The sequence below is a fragment of the Oryzias latipes genome, chromosome 23 (assembly GCF_002234675.1).
Source record: "Oryzias latipes chromosome 23, ASM223467v1".
NCBI classification, from domain to species: Eukaryota; Metazoa; Chordata; class Actinopteri; order Beloniformes; family Adrianichthyidae; genus Oryzias; species Oryzias latipes.
Window position 1 is genome coordinate 14957930 of NC_019881.2, and position 21199 is coordinate 14979128.

Consider the following 21199-nt stretch of genomic DNA (forward strand, 5'->3'; position numbering starts at 1 on the left):
AAAGAAGCAAGTTTGAAATCAACTGAATTAGAAATATCTAAATAGTGTAAGTACACTGAAAGCATGCCACTGCAACACATTGCTGCTTCTTTTAGACTTCTACATTTGAGTGAATTCACAAATGTCCCTGCAAGTACTATAAATAGTATGCTGAGATATGTATGCACAAACACTGCAGAGTCACACACAACTGAATGAATTCAGAGGGGGAGTATCTCGTTGTCAAAGTCAAGAGGAATTGTGCATGCTATTACAGATTAGAGACAATGCAGGTGCATCTGTTCAGATTGTGTGTGTGCTTTGGTGGAAAAACTCAAAGTGTCTTTGCCCTCCCTGCTGTGTAGAGGCATATTTGCATCGGGTAGATAAAGAGAATGAGTTTGAGATGGAATCAGGCAGATAATGGAGAACTGATGTGCATATGTGATCTAACTCTTTACTAATCTGCATTTCCCTGTGCATCCCTTCTGTCCCTGTCACTTTTCCTCAGGCCTGATCCTCCAAAAACACTGACCACGGCTACGTCATTCAACCAACCAGATAACTTCCAAGTCCCTGCAAAGAAATTGTGCTAGAATTACCAATAAGCAGCTATTCTTGAATGAACAACACATGTTGTTTTTCTGTAAGTTGAAGACCCATCAACCTAATTTTTTGAGCTATTTGAAAGCGTTCCCAGTGGTCTTTTAATGAAGATTATGCAGATTTTAGCTATAGTCAGAAATCTGTCTTTTTTTAGGACATTGTTTTTTTAAACAGTGCACTGTGTTATGTGTCCTGATTGGCTGTTGATCTTGTCAATCACCCTCTTTGGTTCCGTGTTTCATGTACAGATATGCAGAACTTTTAGGCTGCCAGAGTTGCATAAATCTTCAATCGCCAGCAGATCTTTGTTTTCCTTCTGTAATCCTAGACTTATTTTTCTACGAAGGTTTGAACTTTGAGAGTTTAACCAAGAGAGAAAAGGGGGAAATGTTCATGTCTGTTTGAGAAAAGTTCATAAATGGTGTAGTGAGGGGTTTTACAGCCATAAACATCTGTATGCCACAATCTTTAAAGGCTACTTATGAAACCTATCTGCAAGAAAAGCTGTGGTTCAGAAAGTGAAGATATTTAAATTTTGTCCTGGACCTCTGGCATTGAACAACCCCTGCCTCCCCGTCCCCTCACTGTTGCTGAGAGCTCTCTTTTTAAATGCTCTCAAGCTAGCTTACAGCCCCTTACCACCCCAATTACCGGTGCAACGAAAATGCACAATTGGATCTAGTTGTCTTCAAGCGGATGCATCAGAATGGAGTAGAGCAGGGAGGATCTGGTTCACTCAGCGTATTTTCTGTCCCAAAAAAGCTCTTTCTCCATCTGCATTTTTGCTCCTGATTCACAACGACTTGAATAAAGAAATACTCAGGAATGCAATTTTCGGCTTAATTTTCTTCATATATGCCCTTTATCTTCAGAAAATACCACAAAAACAAGAAACACAATTTTCATGGGAGAGGGTTTTTACAGTACAATGATTTCTATGTAGGCACATAAGTCTACTAAATGAAGCCACATCTTCATACTTTATGCCTTCACATACAATCAGTGAAGCATAAGCTGATATGCACATTAACCACCTAAAAATGAATTAAAAAACTTAAATAAAGATTCTAGAACACTGGGGTCTCCTGATGCCTATTGAGGACTCAGATGCCTGGATTTGCAGAAATTCTTTTGTCAACAGATAAAACCCCAAGCGAGCAAAGACAAACACACACCAAACTCAGAGACCATTGGGTGCCAATATTAAGGCATCTCTTCCAGAGCATAGATCCTGATATCTTTCATTCTCCATCTGTTTCTGTCTGTCCGTCCCTGTCACTCAAACTCTCTGAGGTGTGTGAGATCATACATTCATCATCTCTCAAAAGCCTTGGTTCTCTATCCGCCACACAGACACACGCTCACACTTTAGCAGGCAACACTTTTGTCTCCTCTTTTATCACAAAATAGAAGGATTTGGTGGCTAAACGACCCAATGCACCTCTTGTCCCTCTCATCTCGATATCACATTCATTTCATGCTATCTTCTTCGTGGGCTTTGCCAGCAAGGAGACCATTATGACACAATGTCTCTTCACTATGACTGCACTATCATATCAGCAGGGATAAATACAAAAGATGGGGTGCATGGTATTGATAATTCCCCCCTGTTTCAGGTGAGTAAATGACAGCCATTACATCCAGCACTCTCCATCCTTTCTCAATAGGTAGAGATGGCGGATGCTGAATGTAATCATGCTTTTAAAAAAGGTAGAGATCACAGAGGTACTTGATGCTTTAATGTGTGGGGAGAAGGATGAAGACACACTTGATCATTTGCTATAGAGGCACAATAGCATAAAATTATACTGTACTAAAGTGTGCATAGCTGATGCATTACAAGGGCAGAAAAGTACCAAAAGTTCTGCCTAAAATACACATGCAAGATATAAGACCATATTTAATGATATACAGATTAAATTGATCATAATTTCTACTTCTTTCCTATGTATCTTCATTTCTCCATACATACTAAAATGCCAAAGGCAATCGAGCCATTCAACGCTGGGAATGGAATAATTTATTTATCACCCCACAGTCTTATTCTTAACTAATTTCTCTCTTTAGCTCTTCTTATTGTCCTCTTTTCCTGCAGTTCCATTTGAAATTATGTAGAGCTCATCTCAACTAAACTGCACCAATCCAAATGAACATATAAAGGAGTTTGCATTGATAGTCCAATCCCACATTACAGACACAATGGCACAGTCAGTCTCTTGTGCTCTCAGATCAGTACTCCTTTTAACTTTTTTTTCCAATCAATATTTATTTTTTGTCAAATGTGTGCTATATTTTAACATACAGCACAGATGAAATTACTGTCCTCTAAGAGCCTGATGCAAAAATGGAGATAAATAAACAATAAAAAGATAGGTGAAAAAAGTGAATTTAAATCATTGGTCAAAAAGTGGAAACAGTAAAAAGTTAGTCAAATGCATGAAATAAGTGGGGAGTGACAGTCAGCTTATTAAGATAGGTTTGCAAGTATTAGCTCATCAATAAACTGCTGTTACCTCAACTGATCTGAAACAGACACTAATCTATGAATATCCATTTCTTTTATTTCTTTTTTTCAATATTCATTTTTTAACACTCATCCTTATAGCTAAAACTCTTCCAAGTACTGTTTTCAAAAAAAAGGAAACAATTATTTCATGTAGCATTATATTTAAAATAGAAAATAAAATGTATTCACAAATTTAGTAAACGTTGCAATAAAAGCATAAAGAAGTGCCCAACCTTTCTGCGCTTATGCCTATTATGACAAAAATTGTCATCTTTTCTTTTTAGATGGTAAACACACAAGAGGAAAAAAGGAGAAAAAGTAAAAACAAATACATACATTTTTATTCTTCTCGTGTTTTATATATTTATTATGTTTTCAGTTTTAAAACATAATACAAACAAATTTAAAAACCAGTCCCCCACCCCTCCTGCTGTCAGTTGCATATACACCAATATCAATTTAGTAAAGAAAATATAAGGAAATTTGATAAGCTGAACTATACATAAAAATATATAATCGACAGATCTCTTAATAAATTTCAACTTCTCCTTGCATTGTACTAATTTCTCCTTTTGACCGTACCAAGCATCTGTGCAAGCGAATGCTTAGAACATAATGTGAAGATCTCACGTTGGCGCACACAGAAAGCATGGACGCTAATTCTGCACAGCCTGCATCGTCATGCCCTGGGGCCTAGCTAGAGTAAAAATAACATCTATATCATACAGACTGAGTGCACAGCTTGGACTGCAACCAACTGCCTGAAGCTGTCAAATATGCTGAGTGTTGAATCACATGAATTACTATTTTAATGTCGGCCCATTATTAAGAATCATGATCTTTTAAAAAATGACAGTTACACAGGTCTGGGAAAATAAATTAAGAAATACAGGTAGAGACAGGAAGAGTGGGGGGAAAGAGGTTCAAACATTACCTCTTATGAACCCCCACTTCACACAAAGCTCGTCTTACATGTCTTACTTGTCAGAGTCAAATGCATTCAGCATATCTATTCACCTGGCTTGTTAGACCGCAATAACCCCACAGCTAATCTGAGCCACATAATATGCACATCTGAACACCTACATGACTTGAAGCTGCACACTGGAGGGGGGAGGAGGCCACACACTCTGAAGGATGTTATTAAAAGATTCACCCTGACATGAATTGAAGATGCTGGCACTGACCATCTTGGAAAAGATGTGAGGAAGCAATACGTCCACCAATTGGACTGCTGAAACAGGTGTAGGGGTGTGTTATTAAAAAAACTTTTTTTTAATACAACGAGGGAACCGTTTTTTTGGGATTTAAACCTCTTTGGAAAATGCATGGTAAAATAAAATTACTGATCCACTGAACACGAGCTGGCAGCACAGGTCCATTAGCTTTACTTAAACCAATTGAAATAGCATCCCAGCTTTTAATAATATACTGTTCTGTTTTTTATTCATTTAAGTCCCACTCTAATCATCTTTTGATCTATTGTAAAAGTGTTCCTGGAGGTCTTTTAATTATGATTAAGCCGTTTTTAGCCAAAATTTGGAACGCTGTCATTTCTAGGACAGAGTGGAAGGAGTTTCATTGGCGCAGATAAAGCCTTCCACCCTTCCCATCATCCCTTTGTGTACACTCTCTCTCACTACCTTACCACCCGAACCTTACTTTACCAGTGCAACAAAAATGCACCGGTACAATGCACTGAGCAATATTGGAGTTATCCAGCTATGCAATTTTGAGAAAAATGCCAGCTCGGACAAGGAAAAAGAAGACGTACATGGATGTAGCGGCTTATAAGTGGATGCATCAGAATGGAGTGGAGCAAGGAGCTTGTGGCTTGCCATTGTAGGTTCCACGTCACACCTACAAGCTTTTTCCAGTAAGATTTTTTTGCCTGTTCCTAATTCACAATGATGTAAATAAAGAAATACTCAGACATGCAATTATAAGCTTAATTTTATTCATACATGTCCTACGTCAAGAGAAAAATGCCACAACCACATGTTAAAACACCAAAACACAATTTTCATTGGAGAAGCAAGTATAAATCCAGTTGTTATGGCATGTTTGACAACATTTTTGTCTAAAATTTTATGCTTTATAATTTACCAAATCCAACTAAAGTCAGATTATACATAAAGTACAGCTAGTGTCTAGTAATAATTTTTATTACGTTTTAAGATTTCTTTTATTCAATTTTTGCCTATTGGTGTAATTTCCTAAATAAAAAATACATTACTCTATTGTGAAGTTCTAATTTATTATTATTATTTTTACCTTTTTAAAAAATATCAATAGAGGAAACTAACCTGGATGTTGAAATGTATTCATCAATTATTTACATCACTCTGATCACCTATTGTCATCAGTGTGTGATTTCTTCCATCACTGCTTTTACAGGTGATGAGATGATCCAATACTGATCCAGTATTGACACTGACCTATTTCTACTGCCCATATGTGGCTAACACATGAACCAGTGTTAACAGCACAGGAACACAGTCGTGGACTTTGGTATCAGCTCATTTTAATAGTGTGATTGACCTGCCCTTATCACTCAAACTGCAACCTTAATATCCATAATCACAGCCCATTCTATAATACGACTGCCCTCTTTATGCCAGAACATCTATTTAACACACTAATGGGATGTCTTTTGTGTGAGTGTTCACATGTGTGTGACAGTGAAAAGAAGACGAAGAGAAATATCTCATTAGAGAACAACCAATCACTGGATTAATGAGAAAGTAGGAGTGACAGATCATTTTGTTAAGAAAAAACGAGCCAGAAGGAATAGAGAACTGCGGTTTAACAAAATAAGAACAGGAATTCAGAGGATACTTAAAAAAGAGAATGAAAGGTATAAAAAAAAAGGGGTAAGATGAAAAGAGGAGCCAGAAAACACAAAAGGCTGAGTCCTCATTTACTTCACAAATCCTCTTAGAATGGAAAAAGGATTGTAGGAACACAACTGGATAACCCGGGAAGAAAAACAAACGGCACAAAGGCAACAGTGACAGGACGGGGGATAGAAACAAGAAAGGAGGATACAAGTACGGTGGGAACAATAAGGTTTGAACAAAATACAGTGAAAGCGATGGAATTAAATTTTACAGTTAACAATGCTGAATGAGAATGTGCGCTTTGTTAATGTTTGGCTTATTTCCTTCTCTCGTGAATTGATGGCACATACAGGCAGGGTAGAGGACCTAACATGATTACAAATCCCTGCAAAAGTGTTAAGCCTTCTCTGCTGAAGCATTGCGCTGGTTCTTGAATAAAGTAAATTATTGATATTTCATTTTTCCTATCTGTCATAGCTGTTAGATGGGCAGAATATATTATGTATTATGGTGTAGCAGTCTTACAAAATGCTGAAAACACCTTTGCAAATTTAGATCAGAAAAAAAGGCACCTTTTTTATTATATTTCTTGAAAATGCTTATTACATTTCCAGTAATCTTTTCAATATGCAGGCAAAGAAAATCAAGCCATATGTCAAGTTTGTCTAAGTCTATCTTACTTATAGGTGACAAGGGAAAGAATTTAAATTACGGGCAATTTGAAAAAATACTTGTATATCTGTATACAAAGAACACACATCCACACACAAAGAAAATCCATAATGTAGCTCAGTTTGCCTTATTAATCCCTACATGCTTCTCTCCTCACATAATTGCCTTTGATTTCTCTTTTTATAGTGTCCACTTCCCAGAAGATCCGCTTCTGTGCTCCAACATCTCTGCCCCACCTTCAGTTTGGTAGCAGACACACAAAACGAACCCCAGCTTCACCAAGCTGAGCATTTCAAGTCTAAGAAAAGCACTGATAGAACTGTATTGACCAACTGTGCTCTCAGCCTCCTGTCGCGGGCACCCTTGCCTCTCTCTTTTTTGACCCCTCTGTATTTCTTTCTCGTTCAAAATATCACACTCTCTCTGCAAGTGTCTAGGTCCCAGGCCCCAGAAACAGCAGGTGGTCTTTTTCTATCGACCAACTCAGGCAGCTTTAATGGCTTTTAGTACTGCTGGGAATTTGGAATGAGCATGTGAGAGCGAGATTCTATTCTAAACTAGTACAACGATCCAGGAAGCAGTCCACCTAATCCCATTTCTAGTGGGATTGCCATTGCATGGTCTTTGAACTTGGCCAAGAGGTTAATGAAAAGCAAACAATTATTACAAAACAAAAATGTATCTTTAATCAATAGGGATGTAAAGGGCACTCTGATCAACTTTTGATCATTTTTAAACCGTTTCCAGTGGCCTTTCAATTACAGTATGTCTATGATTTTTTGAGCCAAAATCAAGAACCCAGTGTCATTTTCTAGGACATAGTTTTTGCAGAGCGGCAGTAGTTCATTAGAAATGTCCCTCTGATTTGTGGGTAGAAACATTGGCAGACCCCTTCCCCCTTCCCCTTCCCTCATAACTAAGAGCTATCAGTTTACATATTCTCCCACTAGCTTACAGCCTGTGACACCCCCAACCTAACATTAGCAGAGCAACAAAAAAGGGGACCAATATTGGAGCTATCCAGACGTACAGTTTTGAGTCAGATACCAGCTCAGCTAAGGAAAGCAGATGCATCACAATGGAGCAGAGAAGTGAGTTTGTGGCCCGGCCAGTGGGTTTTCTAGATCACAAATAAGCTCTTTTTTAGCTATGTTTTTTTTTCTTTCAATGAAAATGTAAAAGTTTTACATTACAGACAGACAAATTTAGCTGAACAGAAAAAACTTTTAGGAAAAAATTCAAGCTTGTAAGATTGTGGAGAGACTGCTCATCAATGCAGACTACAGAGTTTCTCTTTTTTTACATTTTTGGTTGTTAGTGTACCTTGGGATTTTCAAGGAAAAAGTGAACCTCGGCTCAAAAAAGGTTCAAAAACACTGGTTTAGAAAAGCCCGATTATAATTACGTCACTATATGCATTGCAATAAAATATACATGCTAAAAAATAATTACAAATGTAAATTTTCTAATAAATTCATTCAGCTTTTTCTATCTAAACTAGTGATCGTTTTTTGTGTAAATGCAGAAACAACAAGATTTTAAGCAAAGAGCAGATAAAAGCAACTGAATTAAACGTGCTCACTCTCATCGTGCTCGGTAGCCCCCCTGGCACTGATTAGGACTGGGCTTTGAGTGCATTTACTGTGTTTTCTGTGTTCATTAACTGTTTTCTCCATCTGTGTATGAAATTCCCAACTGTTTTTTTCTAAACAGTTACTTGAGATCAACCTTGTAATTGGGCTAATAGCCTAATCACTACAAAAGAGTAACACACACACCAATTCGTTTGCTTTTTAGTCCAACATTTGCATGCAAAAAAGATCCTTTTAAAATAAATGTTATCATGACGTTTCACAAATACAATAGCAGGTATATAAAAAAAGACATATAAATGAAGTTTTATTGTTCTGTTACATCAAGCAAAAGAAAACACAAAATAACTCTTAAAAAAGGCAATGAAAAACACCAGTTTCACCAATGCAGCTCAACATATTTGCACAGAAGTGCAGTAATTGGAAGCCCTGACAAACAGCATTGTAAATGTCTTCATTTTGCTGGCTTGTCTCTCCTGCAGACAGAGACCCTCAGGAGAGGCAGTGAGAGCTGCATTTGAAAGGGCACCTTCAGCTCACTGTCTGCCTGATATTTAAAGTGTTATCTCAGTAATCTCGGCACTTAGAATGTGAACGAGATTAGTAAATAGTGATGGCAAAAAGATCTGTAGATGTGCAGAAGCTGAAGACAATGTGCAGGGTTAGCTACACTGCTGTAATGCTGCCAACAGAAAAAAGCAGAACCTCTTTTATGACTGGTGCTAAGTGTAAAGATGGCAGAGGAAAGGACTAACATTTACTGCACCACTCACATAAAGCTAAATAAAATTTAGAACAGGAATGTCCATCTATTGAACATGCGTTTAAAGTTAAATCAGGTTGAACTTTGACCAATCAGGGACTTGGATTTGGTAGTGGTGTATGCATTGCGTCCTGTTCAAAACACAGAAGTGCCAACTGTCTGAAATTTGATCATGGAGGAGAAATTAATAATCTTTCATATATCGGAATAGAGCTGTGAGAGAAAAAGCCTGGAGCAAGAATCACACAATTTGCACCACTTTAACATTTTCTAATAAACCCCTTCCAACTGTGATTACATTGCTAGTATTCGGTAGTGACAGACCAGTGTGAACACAGAATGCTATAAGTAAGTGCGTTCAAGAATGGAAAGCTAAAAGTTCATTCAGTCCTTGAACGTACATCACATGAACAGTGTGTACACAGTATTATACTAGCTGCTGCTTTTTTTTGCTGTGAATTTCAAGTCAAAGTTAGGAAGAGACCTGCTTGTAAACAAAATGTAACAGTGTTCCCTTGTTAAGGTGTGGTTCACCTTTTGCTGTGTCACAGGTTTTTTTTAGTCCAACTTTGCATGATTTTTTACATACAGCCCACTGTGTTCTGCATCCTGAACACAGTGCGCTTGTTGATTTTGTCAATCAATCTCCTCCATGCGCTGTGCCACCTGTACAGAATCCATGCAGCTTGCCAGAGTTACATCAATTTTTCATCGAGAGCAGATCATTGTTTTCATTCTATGATACTGGACTTTGTTTTGTTGAAAGTTTGCACTTTGAGAGTTTATACCTATCGCAGGTTATTTATGGAACGCGAAAAACAAAGGAAGGCTGTCTAATCGACGGTGACTACTCCTTTCTCTCTGTAATTCAACACTTGTAATTATGGTCTACACGTTTTAAACGGTTATGTACTCCAAGACCTGATTCTGCTTTGCAGAAGCCATGAAACAGATCAAAGTCATTAAATCAGTTCTATTGAAGCTGGAAAGGCAGGTTTAAGAAACAATTCCTCAGAAGAAATCAGAATGTGATGCGACAAAAAATAACTTGATTTCCTGTTGTTAAATATGAAATGCATATACATCTCTAACCTGGGTGTGGGACATGACGTAGAGGTAGTGATGGTCCGATGAGAAGGCCATGTCTCTCTGGATGGGTCCACTCTCCACAGCTTGCACAGTCTCATATCGATGAGCACGTGAGGAGCCATCGACCCGAATCTGGAAAGACAGTAGAACATTAAACCTGAGTCATGATTCCTGTTGCTTTCATTTTCAGATTGCTAAACTGTGGTGTTTGGATTTAATAAATTACTCACCAACCAAACAAAAAGGTTCTTTACTTGCTAATTGACTGTAATAATTAACATAACCTTGTAAGATGCTCAGCTATTCAAAACCAAGCTCTAAGAAAGTATCTACAACAGGCATCAACACCTGCTTTATTACAATTTATTTTCCCAACATCTGGGTAGAAAATATATTCAATTACAAGTTACAGGATAATGAACTTCATTAATAAAAAAAGATTGGCTACGGAAAAAGGAAAAAGCATTAGATTCACATTTTTTTCCGAATAACGCAATTAAATTGAAGGCCAACTTAAATCATTTGAGAAAACAGCTTGTGAAAGTAACAGTGGACTCGTTAAAAATATACTTTTTTGTACACTTGTGTGCAGCACACAGAGTATTAGGATCATCCCAAGTGCCATGGCTTTTAGTGCCATATCTGAAAAACCCATCTTTTCCAATCATGGCTTGAGCCATTCAAGAGTGATTGTGCTAAAAAGCCTCAGGGCAAGATGTGTGGTCTATAGGTCCCTTGGTGAGTCTACTCTGCAGTAAGTGTGTACCGGGCCAATTTTATGCATTTTGGGATATGATGGAAATGGTGCGCGCTCATTCACAACATCTGTTAACATGGTTTCATAGAAGTGCAGACACTTCGTGGGTGCTTCTTCCTAAATCTGGTCCTCTGGCTCTAATTTCCCTGAAACACATAGTTCTCTTTCACATACCTACATATCCTGACAACTATCAGCACCCAGTGGACAACATGTTCACAAAAAGGTCTTTGTGGGCTCGTGGACAGCTGTGAAGCCAGTCTTGTTAAACTCATGATGACTCTTGGTAGTTCTTTGTGCTTTTCAGCACTTCTGTGTTTGCAGGTAACAGGCACCAACCAGAGATAATTGGACAGGAAGCAGATGGTGAGAAAGACAGGCGAGTCACTTCTTGATGAATTATAATACACTTATGGCAACACACTCCCTGTTATCTCAGTCAGCATTTAACAAAAACATGCCTGTAAACTGTTGCCTAAAGTATCTCTGAGGTCGAAAAGCTGCTTAGTTCAGACTTTCAGACATAAGTACTTGTGTTAAATTTCAAGAATTAATTTCATTTCTTAGATTTCACAAGAGTTTTTTTTTTGTTTAATTGTTGTGTAGTTTCTTACAAAAGACGGTAGTAGAACATAAAGTTTAAGAATATTTAGTCAGAACCTAAACTTCTAGATACGACAAAGACGTTTGGTCTCTGTGGAAACTGTACCTGCTAAAGTAGCAGAGCTGTCCCAGTGCTGATCATTTGTGGACAACCTGAGTATTTTCTAACCCTTCAAATAGTCTTCCCATCTTGAAGCTAATAAAGAAAAAAAATGTCTCTAAAAAATTGAGTCTTGGAGACCCACTATGATGAAAATCGTGTTTTTAACATGTTCTTGAGGCATTTTTCTGATGATGATGGACATATACAAAGAAAAATAATTTCACAATTAAATTGATTAAATCTAATTAATTATTTATTAGCTAAATAACTAGCTAATTAAATCTGAATATTTTCTTATTACAATATTTGTGAAACAGGAGCAGATAAAGAAAATGCTGATCTCCGTCCTTCACTCCATTCCAATGCATCCACTTGTAGCCAAACAGATCCATGTATATTTTTGTTCTCCTCGTTTGAGCTGGCATCTGGCTCAAAACTGTATGACTGGATAGCTCCAATATTGCTTGCTGTTTGTGTTGCACCCGTGATGTTAGGTTGGACGTGTCAGGGTTAACAATTCAGACTCAAACTTCTAGTAAACCACTGCCGTTCTGCAGAAACTATGTCCTAGAAAACGACACAGGTTTTTGGATCTTGGCTAAAAATGGTTTGACTTTGTAAAACAATATGCAGGTTTTTGCATCAAAAGTTACTGTCCGTTGATCCCATCTTTAATCTATTTGGCAGTAGAACAAAAAAAGGGGAAAAACAACCCTCAAAGTTAACTGCTCCTCTATCAAGCAGCCTAACTTTTCTTTGTCTTTGCTATGACAATTAACTATTGGATATCAAGCAGAGAAACCCAAGAACACACAGTGCAGCTGATATACATTGCCTGACCCGGCTGTTCCCTCTGATATCTTATTTCACAACATGGCATTTCTTTTAACAGGCACCATCTTTCACCCTTTTCTGTCTTCTTGTTTGTTTCACAGTCAATCTTCCTCTTTTGGTCTACCTCTTGCTTGGCTAGTGTGGTGACCTTGATCTCAAAGAACCTGGAGTTCTCTTTTATCAAAGCCTGACACACTTCCACTGGGACTCATTGAATGCACTGGGGTCACTGGCAAAGAAAAGAACAGAAGGCAAATAGGGAGAGAAAGAGGAGAAGGAGGCAAGAAGAAAGAAAGTTCCACATAAACTGGAGCCAGATTCAGCAGGTGATGTTATCTAATCTGCCCTGTCGGCAGAGTTCATTTTAGGTACAGTGCATATGCACGCCACACACTGCATGTGTGTGCCTGATGGAAAAATCAGTGTATTATGTTTCCCCCCAAAGGTATATAACAAAGTGTGAATTCAATTGTTACAAAGAGTTTAAGGACTGATAGTCTTTAGCAGGGACTGAATATAAAGTTTTATTGTGTTGGGACCTTCCCACCATCACCGGGGAGAGGGGAATCTTTAGGAGAAGCTCCTCTATATCATTTCTCGATCTGACCACTAACAAAACAAATGAGCCACCAGGGAGCACCCAGGATGTCCACAAGCATGCAGTGCCTCCTGGTTAAGTCACACAGGGACAGTGGGGGATCCCTCAATGGAGAGTGATTGAGGTAAAACAGTGACTGCTGGACATATGTGCTAATAAAATGTTGTTTTATCTAAGTTAACTTTTTTTTATTAACATATTTACTTCCATTTATAAAATATTAAGCATTTAATACTACTTGTAGATAAATATTTGATTAGTTTATTACTTTACACTTGTCTTTATTTAAGAAATTGTGTTTAAGTACATACTCTCAAACTTAAACATGTCGAGACCATGGGCATATTGTCAAATAATATTAAGAGATAAATTAAAAAAATTACAGTTTTAGTCCATTGCGGAGATAATTGCATCATAATAGTCTGTAATGCCACATTTAATCCTGAACTCCTCATCAGAAACAGTTGTCTTTAGCATGTCTTCAATATTTTTTTCTGTGCCTGAAATCATTAAGGCAGCTGCTGTGCTGTTGAACAATTGTATCTGATTCTTTTTCCACAGTAATAAAGTGGATTTGCTGTTCTACGCTAAATGGATTACAATGCTAATCTCTGCTATCACATTAGCACCACACAATAGACATTCAGTGCCAGACACTTTCATTTGCTTTAGAATAGCAAGTAACATCCGGAAAAAAGGATTGCACAGGGCTCACATATAGATAAATACAAACAAATAAGTGTGTTCACACATCACTATTCCACTCCTTCACAGATATACACTTACCCACACCTTGTCTGATGGGAGGCTCACAATAATGTGCAAGGAAGGAGAGTAACTAATAAAAGCACTATTGACTCAGCATACTTACACAGCTCTGCACAGTAAAATAGTATAATAGTAAATATATATATCCTGCCTTTAAAAATTTCAAGCTGTGAATCACTGCAAAAGATTCACAGAATATTACAGCTCAGGCTGACCTTTCCTGCACGGCAATGTATCCATCAACTGCATCCCCCTAGTGGCACAGAAGGCTGCATGCAAGTTCTCTCACTGAAAATATTAGAAATATGAACACCAAAATGTAACCCACATTTTATATTGTATGTAATTAAATGGGCCCAAGTGTCTTTAATGTAAACTTTTATTAAAATACTTGGTGTGAGCAGTTTAAAAAACATTAACTTACTGTAACTCAATAAAAATAAGATACATTTGAATAAAAAAGGTAAAATAACTAATGACTGCTACCTCATTTGTATGCTGTGCCCTGAATTTAGTTCTGTCAATGAAAATATTGTTCCCAGAGTGGTCTGTCTCTCTGTGTCTCTGTCTCTCCATGGGGCTAACAGCTAGCAGAAGGTGTGATACAGTTGGGGGAACCGTTCCGGTGTAAAAGCCACACGATCATCCTCACTCAGTTTGTTCATGTTGGCACTGTCTTTGCCCTACAAAGGAATATGAACTGAATGGCACATCCTTTGACTCCACAGGCAATTCATTATGCAGCGGGAAAGGCTAATTACAGAGTTTTTCTATGTTTAACTCTAATAAATGCTCAAACTTGAGGATTTTTTTATAATATAAAATAAATGGCAATAATAAACTTTATTTATAAAGCACTTAAATTGTGCCCATACAGGCCCGAAGAGCTGCATAATGACAGAGAATAAAATAAGTCAGATAAATCAAATAAAATAGTTTAAAAGTGGTCAGAAAAATGCTTATAAAGAACATTGTTAAAACAAAACATGTCCCAAACATGAAAGAGAATACACTGAAATGTGGTGGGATAAAAAAAAAAGAGAGGGGACCTCTTCATCGTGTATTAAACGCCAAATTAAAGCCAAATTTTAAGAGAGAACTTGGAGCTGCTGCAGCAAAAGCATGATCCCCTCCGAGTTTAACCCTTGTGCCCTCCTTGGCACTTTAACATTGGGAGTTGGGTCATCTAGACCCACTAAACAGTGCGCTGAACCTTTTTTCTTCAATGATTTGTGATCTTCACTGGTGTCCATGGATTACATGAAATCTTTCCACCTTTATCCACCTTTGTCATGGTAGGAATAACACGTCAATGTAAGGGTGGGGTCATCTAAGATAGCACAAGCGTTACGCTTTGTTTTCAGTAATTAAGAGGCAACTGATCAGCTGATCTAAGAGTACAGGGCGGGACATGAGGTTGCAGTAACTCATAAAAGTATACCGGTGCCAAGCCATGTAAGAATTTAAAAGCAAATAAAACAATCTCATAAAATGAATTCTAAAATGAACAGACAGTGAAGCCAAAACAGGGGAGATGTGTTCATATTTTTGCTTCCTAGCTAAAAGTCGAGCAACGGCTCAGGTGCTAACCCCCACATTTAGGGAATTACAGTAATTTAGCCTGGTGGTAGTAACGGTGTGGATCACTGTTTCAAACTGATTAAAAGACAGGATAGGTCTGACTTTTGCTACCAGACTTAGGTGGAAAAAGTTAAACTTAAGAACTGGATTCAGGTACATTCATTGGATTCATTGTAAAATATATATAAGGCTATGAAAAAAGTAATGCAAAACATTTTACATGGTGTTTAAAAAAAGAAGCTACATCTATTTAATCAATAGTTTTGTCTCACCGGGGCCTTCCCGCTTTCAAGATTGTTCTTTGAAATTCAGTAACTGTGGCTACACATCTGATAACTTGTATTGATTTTGGATAATCCCTGAAGTAGAGAGGAATTATGTAGAAACTACTTTAAATCCAGTGGGAAAACACCTGTCAACATATTTGGGCTGAATTTCACAAGTTCTCCTGAGACCAAAGTTTGTTGTGGAAGTGTTGGTACATTAAAATGCAGCGCTTGACAGTGTGTAAGCAGTTGAATTATGAATAAATTAATATAAAAAAAAGCTAAAATGCAACTGATATGTTGCTCTAAACAGAGTTTTAGAAATGTAAAGGTAAGTAGATTATTTGTTAAAAAATAAATAAATAAATAAATAAAAGAACATTTAGGAAAGGAGTGCAAGTCTTCAATGCGTTAGGAATTTAGTTAGGTTTAAACATTTTATGGTAATTCTTAATTAAAGTGTTTTAGTACAAAATCCATCTGTTATTGCTAAGAAGAAAATAAAGCTTTTCTCACTAAGCTTTAAGTTAGGTGCATGGTAAAAGATAGAAGAATGGTGTTGTCTGTCTGCCATGGCACAGCTGTGAAGCAGCAAAAGTCAGGCCGCTCACACAGAGCTACAGTCTGTTGAGCGTGGCACACACAATAACACACAGTAGCTGGATCACACAACATGACCAAAATGCAGGCAGAAGAAGCCAAAATAAACTGCTGACTAAAGTAGCACTATGGTCTGACATGTGCAACATAACCGTAGTAAAATGAGTGGGTTGGAGCAGAAAATCATTCAAAAAGAGAGATGATGGAAAACTCACCTGAGTGATAATTTTTACAAATCCTCTGAAAGTCAAATTCAGAATTTTGCACAAACACTTTAGGAAGTAAAAGATGTCATCACCCTATTTCACATGTCTTTCTAAACTGATACAAAAGAGTAAATTATTGGCAATTACTGCCAGAATCCTAAACTCCAACACTCACTTTGACCTCACAAGCAGAGATCACTGACAATTGACAAAAATGCAAAAATTTGAATACACAAGAAGACATCTTTGTATTCTTTCCAATGTTTTTGACTCATAAATAATCATATTTTATGAATAAAAACACAGTAGCAACTTGCCAAAAAAATTATATACCAAACCAGCATAATATTTCCAAAGGCACAAAAGAGTATTAGCTAATCAACGAGACATGGTAGAACATGCATTAAAACCGTTCAGACAAGTGTGAGGAAATTCACAGTGAATGAGACATATTGCTATTATTTAGAATGAAGATGCATTGTATTCACTGCATTGTATTCATTAAGACAGCTCAACAATGGTGGCTGTCTGATTGCCCAAATCTGTCCAGCTCCCTGAAACATATGGCAGACAGGCAGGAGCAGCACCTTCATCTCCTGGTGTCAGTCAATACAGAAATACAAAAAAAAAAACACTTTCACAATATATAGCTTTAGGTAATATTGGTTCTTGCATGACTAGCAGAATTAAGTAGGTGATATGACATTTGAATGGGGATGTGGTCCACAAATGCTGAGTACCAGAGAAGTGTTTTTTAAAAAAAAATATCAAATTGGATCCGCTGTTGTGCCAGCACAAATTTACAGACATAGATGTTTCTCATACTAAGAAGATGGGAATTCTCTAGGAAGAACACAGTCAATCTTTAAAACTCCTACAGCAAGACATGGGAATGACTAAATCTATGGTAGGTTTCAACCTATAATGGTTTTTGGCAAAGTACTTCATACTTCATGACAACCTCTAATGAAATCGTCTTGCAGTTATCAAACAGGCCAAAGTCTAAATCAGTGCCTCCCTGCCTTCCATTTATGAAAGTAAAATATTCATTCAGCTCATTTAGGACATTTTAGATCCAACCTTCTCTCCCGACTTCTTTCCTTTTGACTCTCCTCCTCACTCTATAGGAGGGATGAACAGACCCTCAGAGTGTAACTAAACTCATTCTCTGCTTTAATTTACCATTCTCTGTTTTATGTTTGCAATTAGGCATATTGGCTGCACAGCATGATTTTAATTAACGTCTTTCCTTATATGTGTGCACTATGAGAAAAAGGTGCTTTGTCGGTTCAAATCAAATAAATGTCATTGTAAGGAAGAAAACAACAACAACAAATTACATTGTCAGTATTTAAGCTGTGCATAAATGTGACCCCCAACACAGCCAGCCTGTTGAGTTTAGTTTAGCTGAAGTTAATTTAATGTATTAGCTTGGATAGGTAGTTCATGGGGAAGAGACATCTTATAAATGTAAGTACCGTATTTTCTGAGTATAAGTGGCATTTCTTTTGCATAGTTTGGCTGGGGCTGCGACTTATGTATTGTAGGTGTGTGCATCAGTTTTTGCTATGCAGAAGAAGAAGTGCTGCTCAGTCTTATGCTGGGCTTAGTGGAGTTGTTCCTAAGCGATAGAGAGGATGAAGAAAAAGATTTAATGATTAAAAGGGATATAATGAGTTTACTTGACTTGTTAATACGTTTTTAATGCTATAGTTATCTCGAGAATTGTTCATAAATTGCACTAATACACTAAATTCCTCTCATGATTCATGAAGCTAAACAACCATCAATGTGTTTTGATAGTAAAGCACATTATTGTTATCTTTTGCGTGCTTTTGTCTTGCCTTTCAATATGAAATGTTAATGTTCTCATATTTTGCCAAAAACATTCTCCTTAAAGTGTAACTTGAATAGGATTTCTTCTTCTTCAATATGCATTTTTTGGTTGATACGACTTGTAGTCCAAAAAATACTGTACTGTTTTTTCTAATACCATTTTGAAGAACACAAAAACAAAAAAACTACAGAAAGGCTCAAGTTAGAGATGACTATACATCAGTAAGTACTCATGACAAACATTTCAGGAAGGCTCTGACACTAAAGCACATAGAGGTGAAGGAGGACCTCTGGCTTAGTGACTGACCGCTGTGGTATTAAAGGTGCGGTACCTGTTAGCCCCCAGGTCTAAGCAGTCTACTAATCAAATCTTATCCCCCTGCTGAGAGATAAGCAGAAAAAAGCTAGGAAAGAGGAGAAGAGAAGGACAAGAATGTTATTGTGAGAGATGATGGTGTTGAGTGTGAAAGGGGACAAGTGTCTGGAGGGTTCCAAGCTCATTTCAGCTCCTGCTCTCTTCTCCTTCAATTTCCCCTATGGCTTCAAAGGGTGAGTGACAGGTCTCCCTGCTATCATAGCCTTCACTGCTGAGCTGCCTTAGAGCATTGTGACCAAGCAGGGGGCTCACAGCTCCGCTTTTGTCACTCATTTACCTCTCCAAACACCTTTTTTTTTAACTCTTCTCACATTCTCCATCTCTCTTTCTCTGCTGCCATCTTTAAGTCATGAGGTTGTCTGAAATAGCTGCCGGCTTGTAGCCAATTCAAAGTGGAGAACATCTGGGACTTCCTGATCGATTCTCTTAGATTTTTCCTATTTTCATGTCTGTTTTGTGATTTCATGTGTTTCTCTCTAGCTTTGTTGGCTGCATAATCAGTTTTGCTGGAGGTTTTAACTATGTACTTCAAATATTGATTCACATTCAAGTTTTTATATATTTATAAGAAAGTACAGAGAAAAGGTCTATTACTCTTGCTATTGCAAATGTGAGCAACACAGGTCTTAAGCTACATTTATACAAGGCATGGGATGCATGTTCAAGAATACGCTAAACGCGCATTCTTGAACGCGGATTTAGTTCATGGTGTTCACACTGGACTGACTCGCTACCTGATGCTAGCGCATGTCCATCACCTGTAGTTGGAAGAGTCTTGGTGCAAATCTCTTAAATCTTGCACCAGGCTTTTTCTTTTATTGTTCTTTTCCGTTTTATGAAAGGCTTGGTGTCAAATAATTCCGGCCGGACACAAACCACAATCATTCATTTCTCCTCCTTTCTACATCTACTTCTACCCTTCCTCTCTTCTTTATTTTTGATCATCATTTATCATTTAGTTCTCCATGCCTCTGTTTGGTGCAGTGCGATTCATGTATTGTCACTCTTTCCCTCTCCCCTCCTGGGGAGTGGGAGTGCTTCCAGACTCCAGTTGGCTCATCCGTGCTCCAGTTCCTGACCGTGTACCTTGTCTCTGCTCCCGCTCCTACACCTGGCTGTGGATCCTGTCTCAGGCGCGACTCGCGCCCCTGACTGTCCCCCAACCACGGCTGGATGAAGCTCGTCTGCTGGACTTTATATATGTAGTTGTAGGGTTAGATAAGTTAATTCTTCTCTTAGAGTTCTGGTAAATCGCCTGTCCGTCCTGGGGGAGGATTCTTCCTTCATGTGGGCACCCCTGAGGTTTCTTCGTTTTGGGGTGGGTCTAACGGCAAGGATGACAGTATAGCTTAGTCAGTTTTTTAATTCATTTTAGTATTTTCCTATTGAACTCTTTGTATTCATGATCCTTTTGAGATCATGTTTTACTTCGAAGCCCATCGAGATGACTGTTGTTGTGATTTTGGGCTATACAAATAAAATTGAATTGAATTTAATCCTCCATTATTTGTAAACGCTTGGCACCTCTATGGGCTAAAAGTGATGCCATCCATACATCACTACCAAATCCAAGTCCCTGATTCATCAAAGTTCTACCTGATTTAACTTTCAGTCAATGGCCATGGGTTTTGTAAGTAGAACCCAAAATCGGTCGTAGAATCTTACGTAGCGACACGTAGACGTGAGCGCGAAAGCCTGAAAACACGCATATGCACAATAACATATTTGCTGAGGGCGGTGTGAACGTAGCTTTAAAGGAGGAAATTGAAATAGCGACTCGTCGCATTTCGGGCAGACACTCGGCAGAATTGCAGGTTACTCCCCTAGGGCGGGTCAGTTAATTAACCCACCTGCTTAGCGTCCTATTTAAGTCAGGTGTACAATTGTTCATTCTCTCTTACCTTCAGCGCTCATTCTTTGCCCCTCCCTCCTCCCCGGCTTCCACCTGTGGGCTCCGTTACGGGGGTTGTTACCCAAAAGTGTATGGAAAAAATAAGTGTATCAAGGAATTGAACAGAGCCTTATGCCAAAACGAAGTTGTGAATCAAATTGTGAATGTCAACCTAAAGATGTTGTGAAATAAATATTCTTCTGCAAGAGTTGTCTGACTGAAATGGTCAGAGACATACAAATCAAAGGTAGCAGTAGATTCTCTTCTTTACTTCACGCTGATCTTTCAGGATGCCATTTCTCCTCGCGATGTTCACTATTTCATTATTTTCTGCTACAGTCTCATTAGTGCCACAGGACATTGAGGTGAAGGGCAGAGATCTCCTGACAGGACCTCAGTTACTGAGGACAAATACCTGTCTGGGTAAAAAAGCCACATGAACATTACTCAACCCAATTATTTTCTCTGCTGTGTATCCCTTTGCTATCCCATTTTCTTACAGTGATAAAAGCAGCGGTATCTTCTTTAGCAGAGAGATATTACCACGTGTGCCACTATAAGAGGCGCAACCTTATGACAGTGGTACACAATAGGGTTCACACTTTTATATTTTTGAACCACAGTCCATTTAACTGAGAAATACATACCATTGAATAAAGTCAATGTTAACTCAAAGTAATAAACTGACCAAATCAGTCACTAAAGTCAAGCCATGACATTTCATGACACTTCA

General features: G+C 38.0%; 1 protein-coding gene across 2 annotated transcripts in view; it reads right to left on the minus strand.

The window, feature by feature from the left end:
• plxna4 (plexin A4) overlaps positions 1-21199 on the minus strand; it is a 231814-nt gene that overhangs the window by 87163 nt on the left and 123452 nt on the right. For both annotated transcript variants that reach the window (XM_023952327.1, XM_023952326.1), the window contains exon 4: positions 10051-10179. In XM_023952327.1, coding sequence (XP_023808095.1) covers positions 10051-10179 — 129 coding nt within the window. The remainder of the gene's footprint in view (positions 1-10050; positions 10180-21199) is intronic.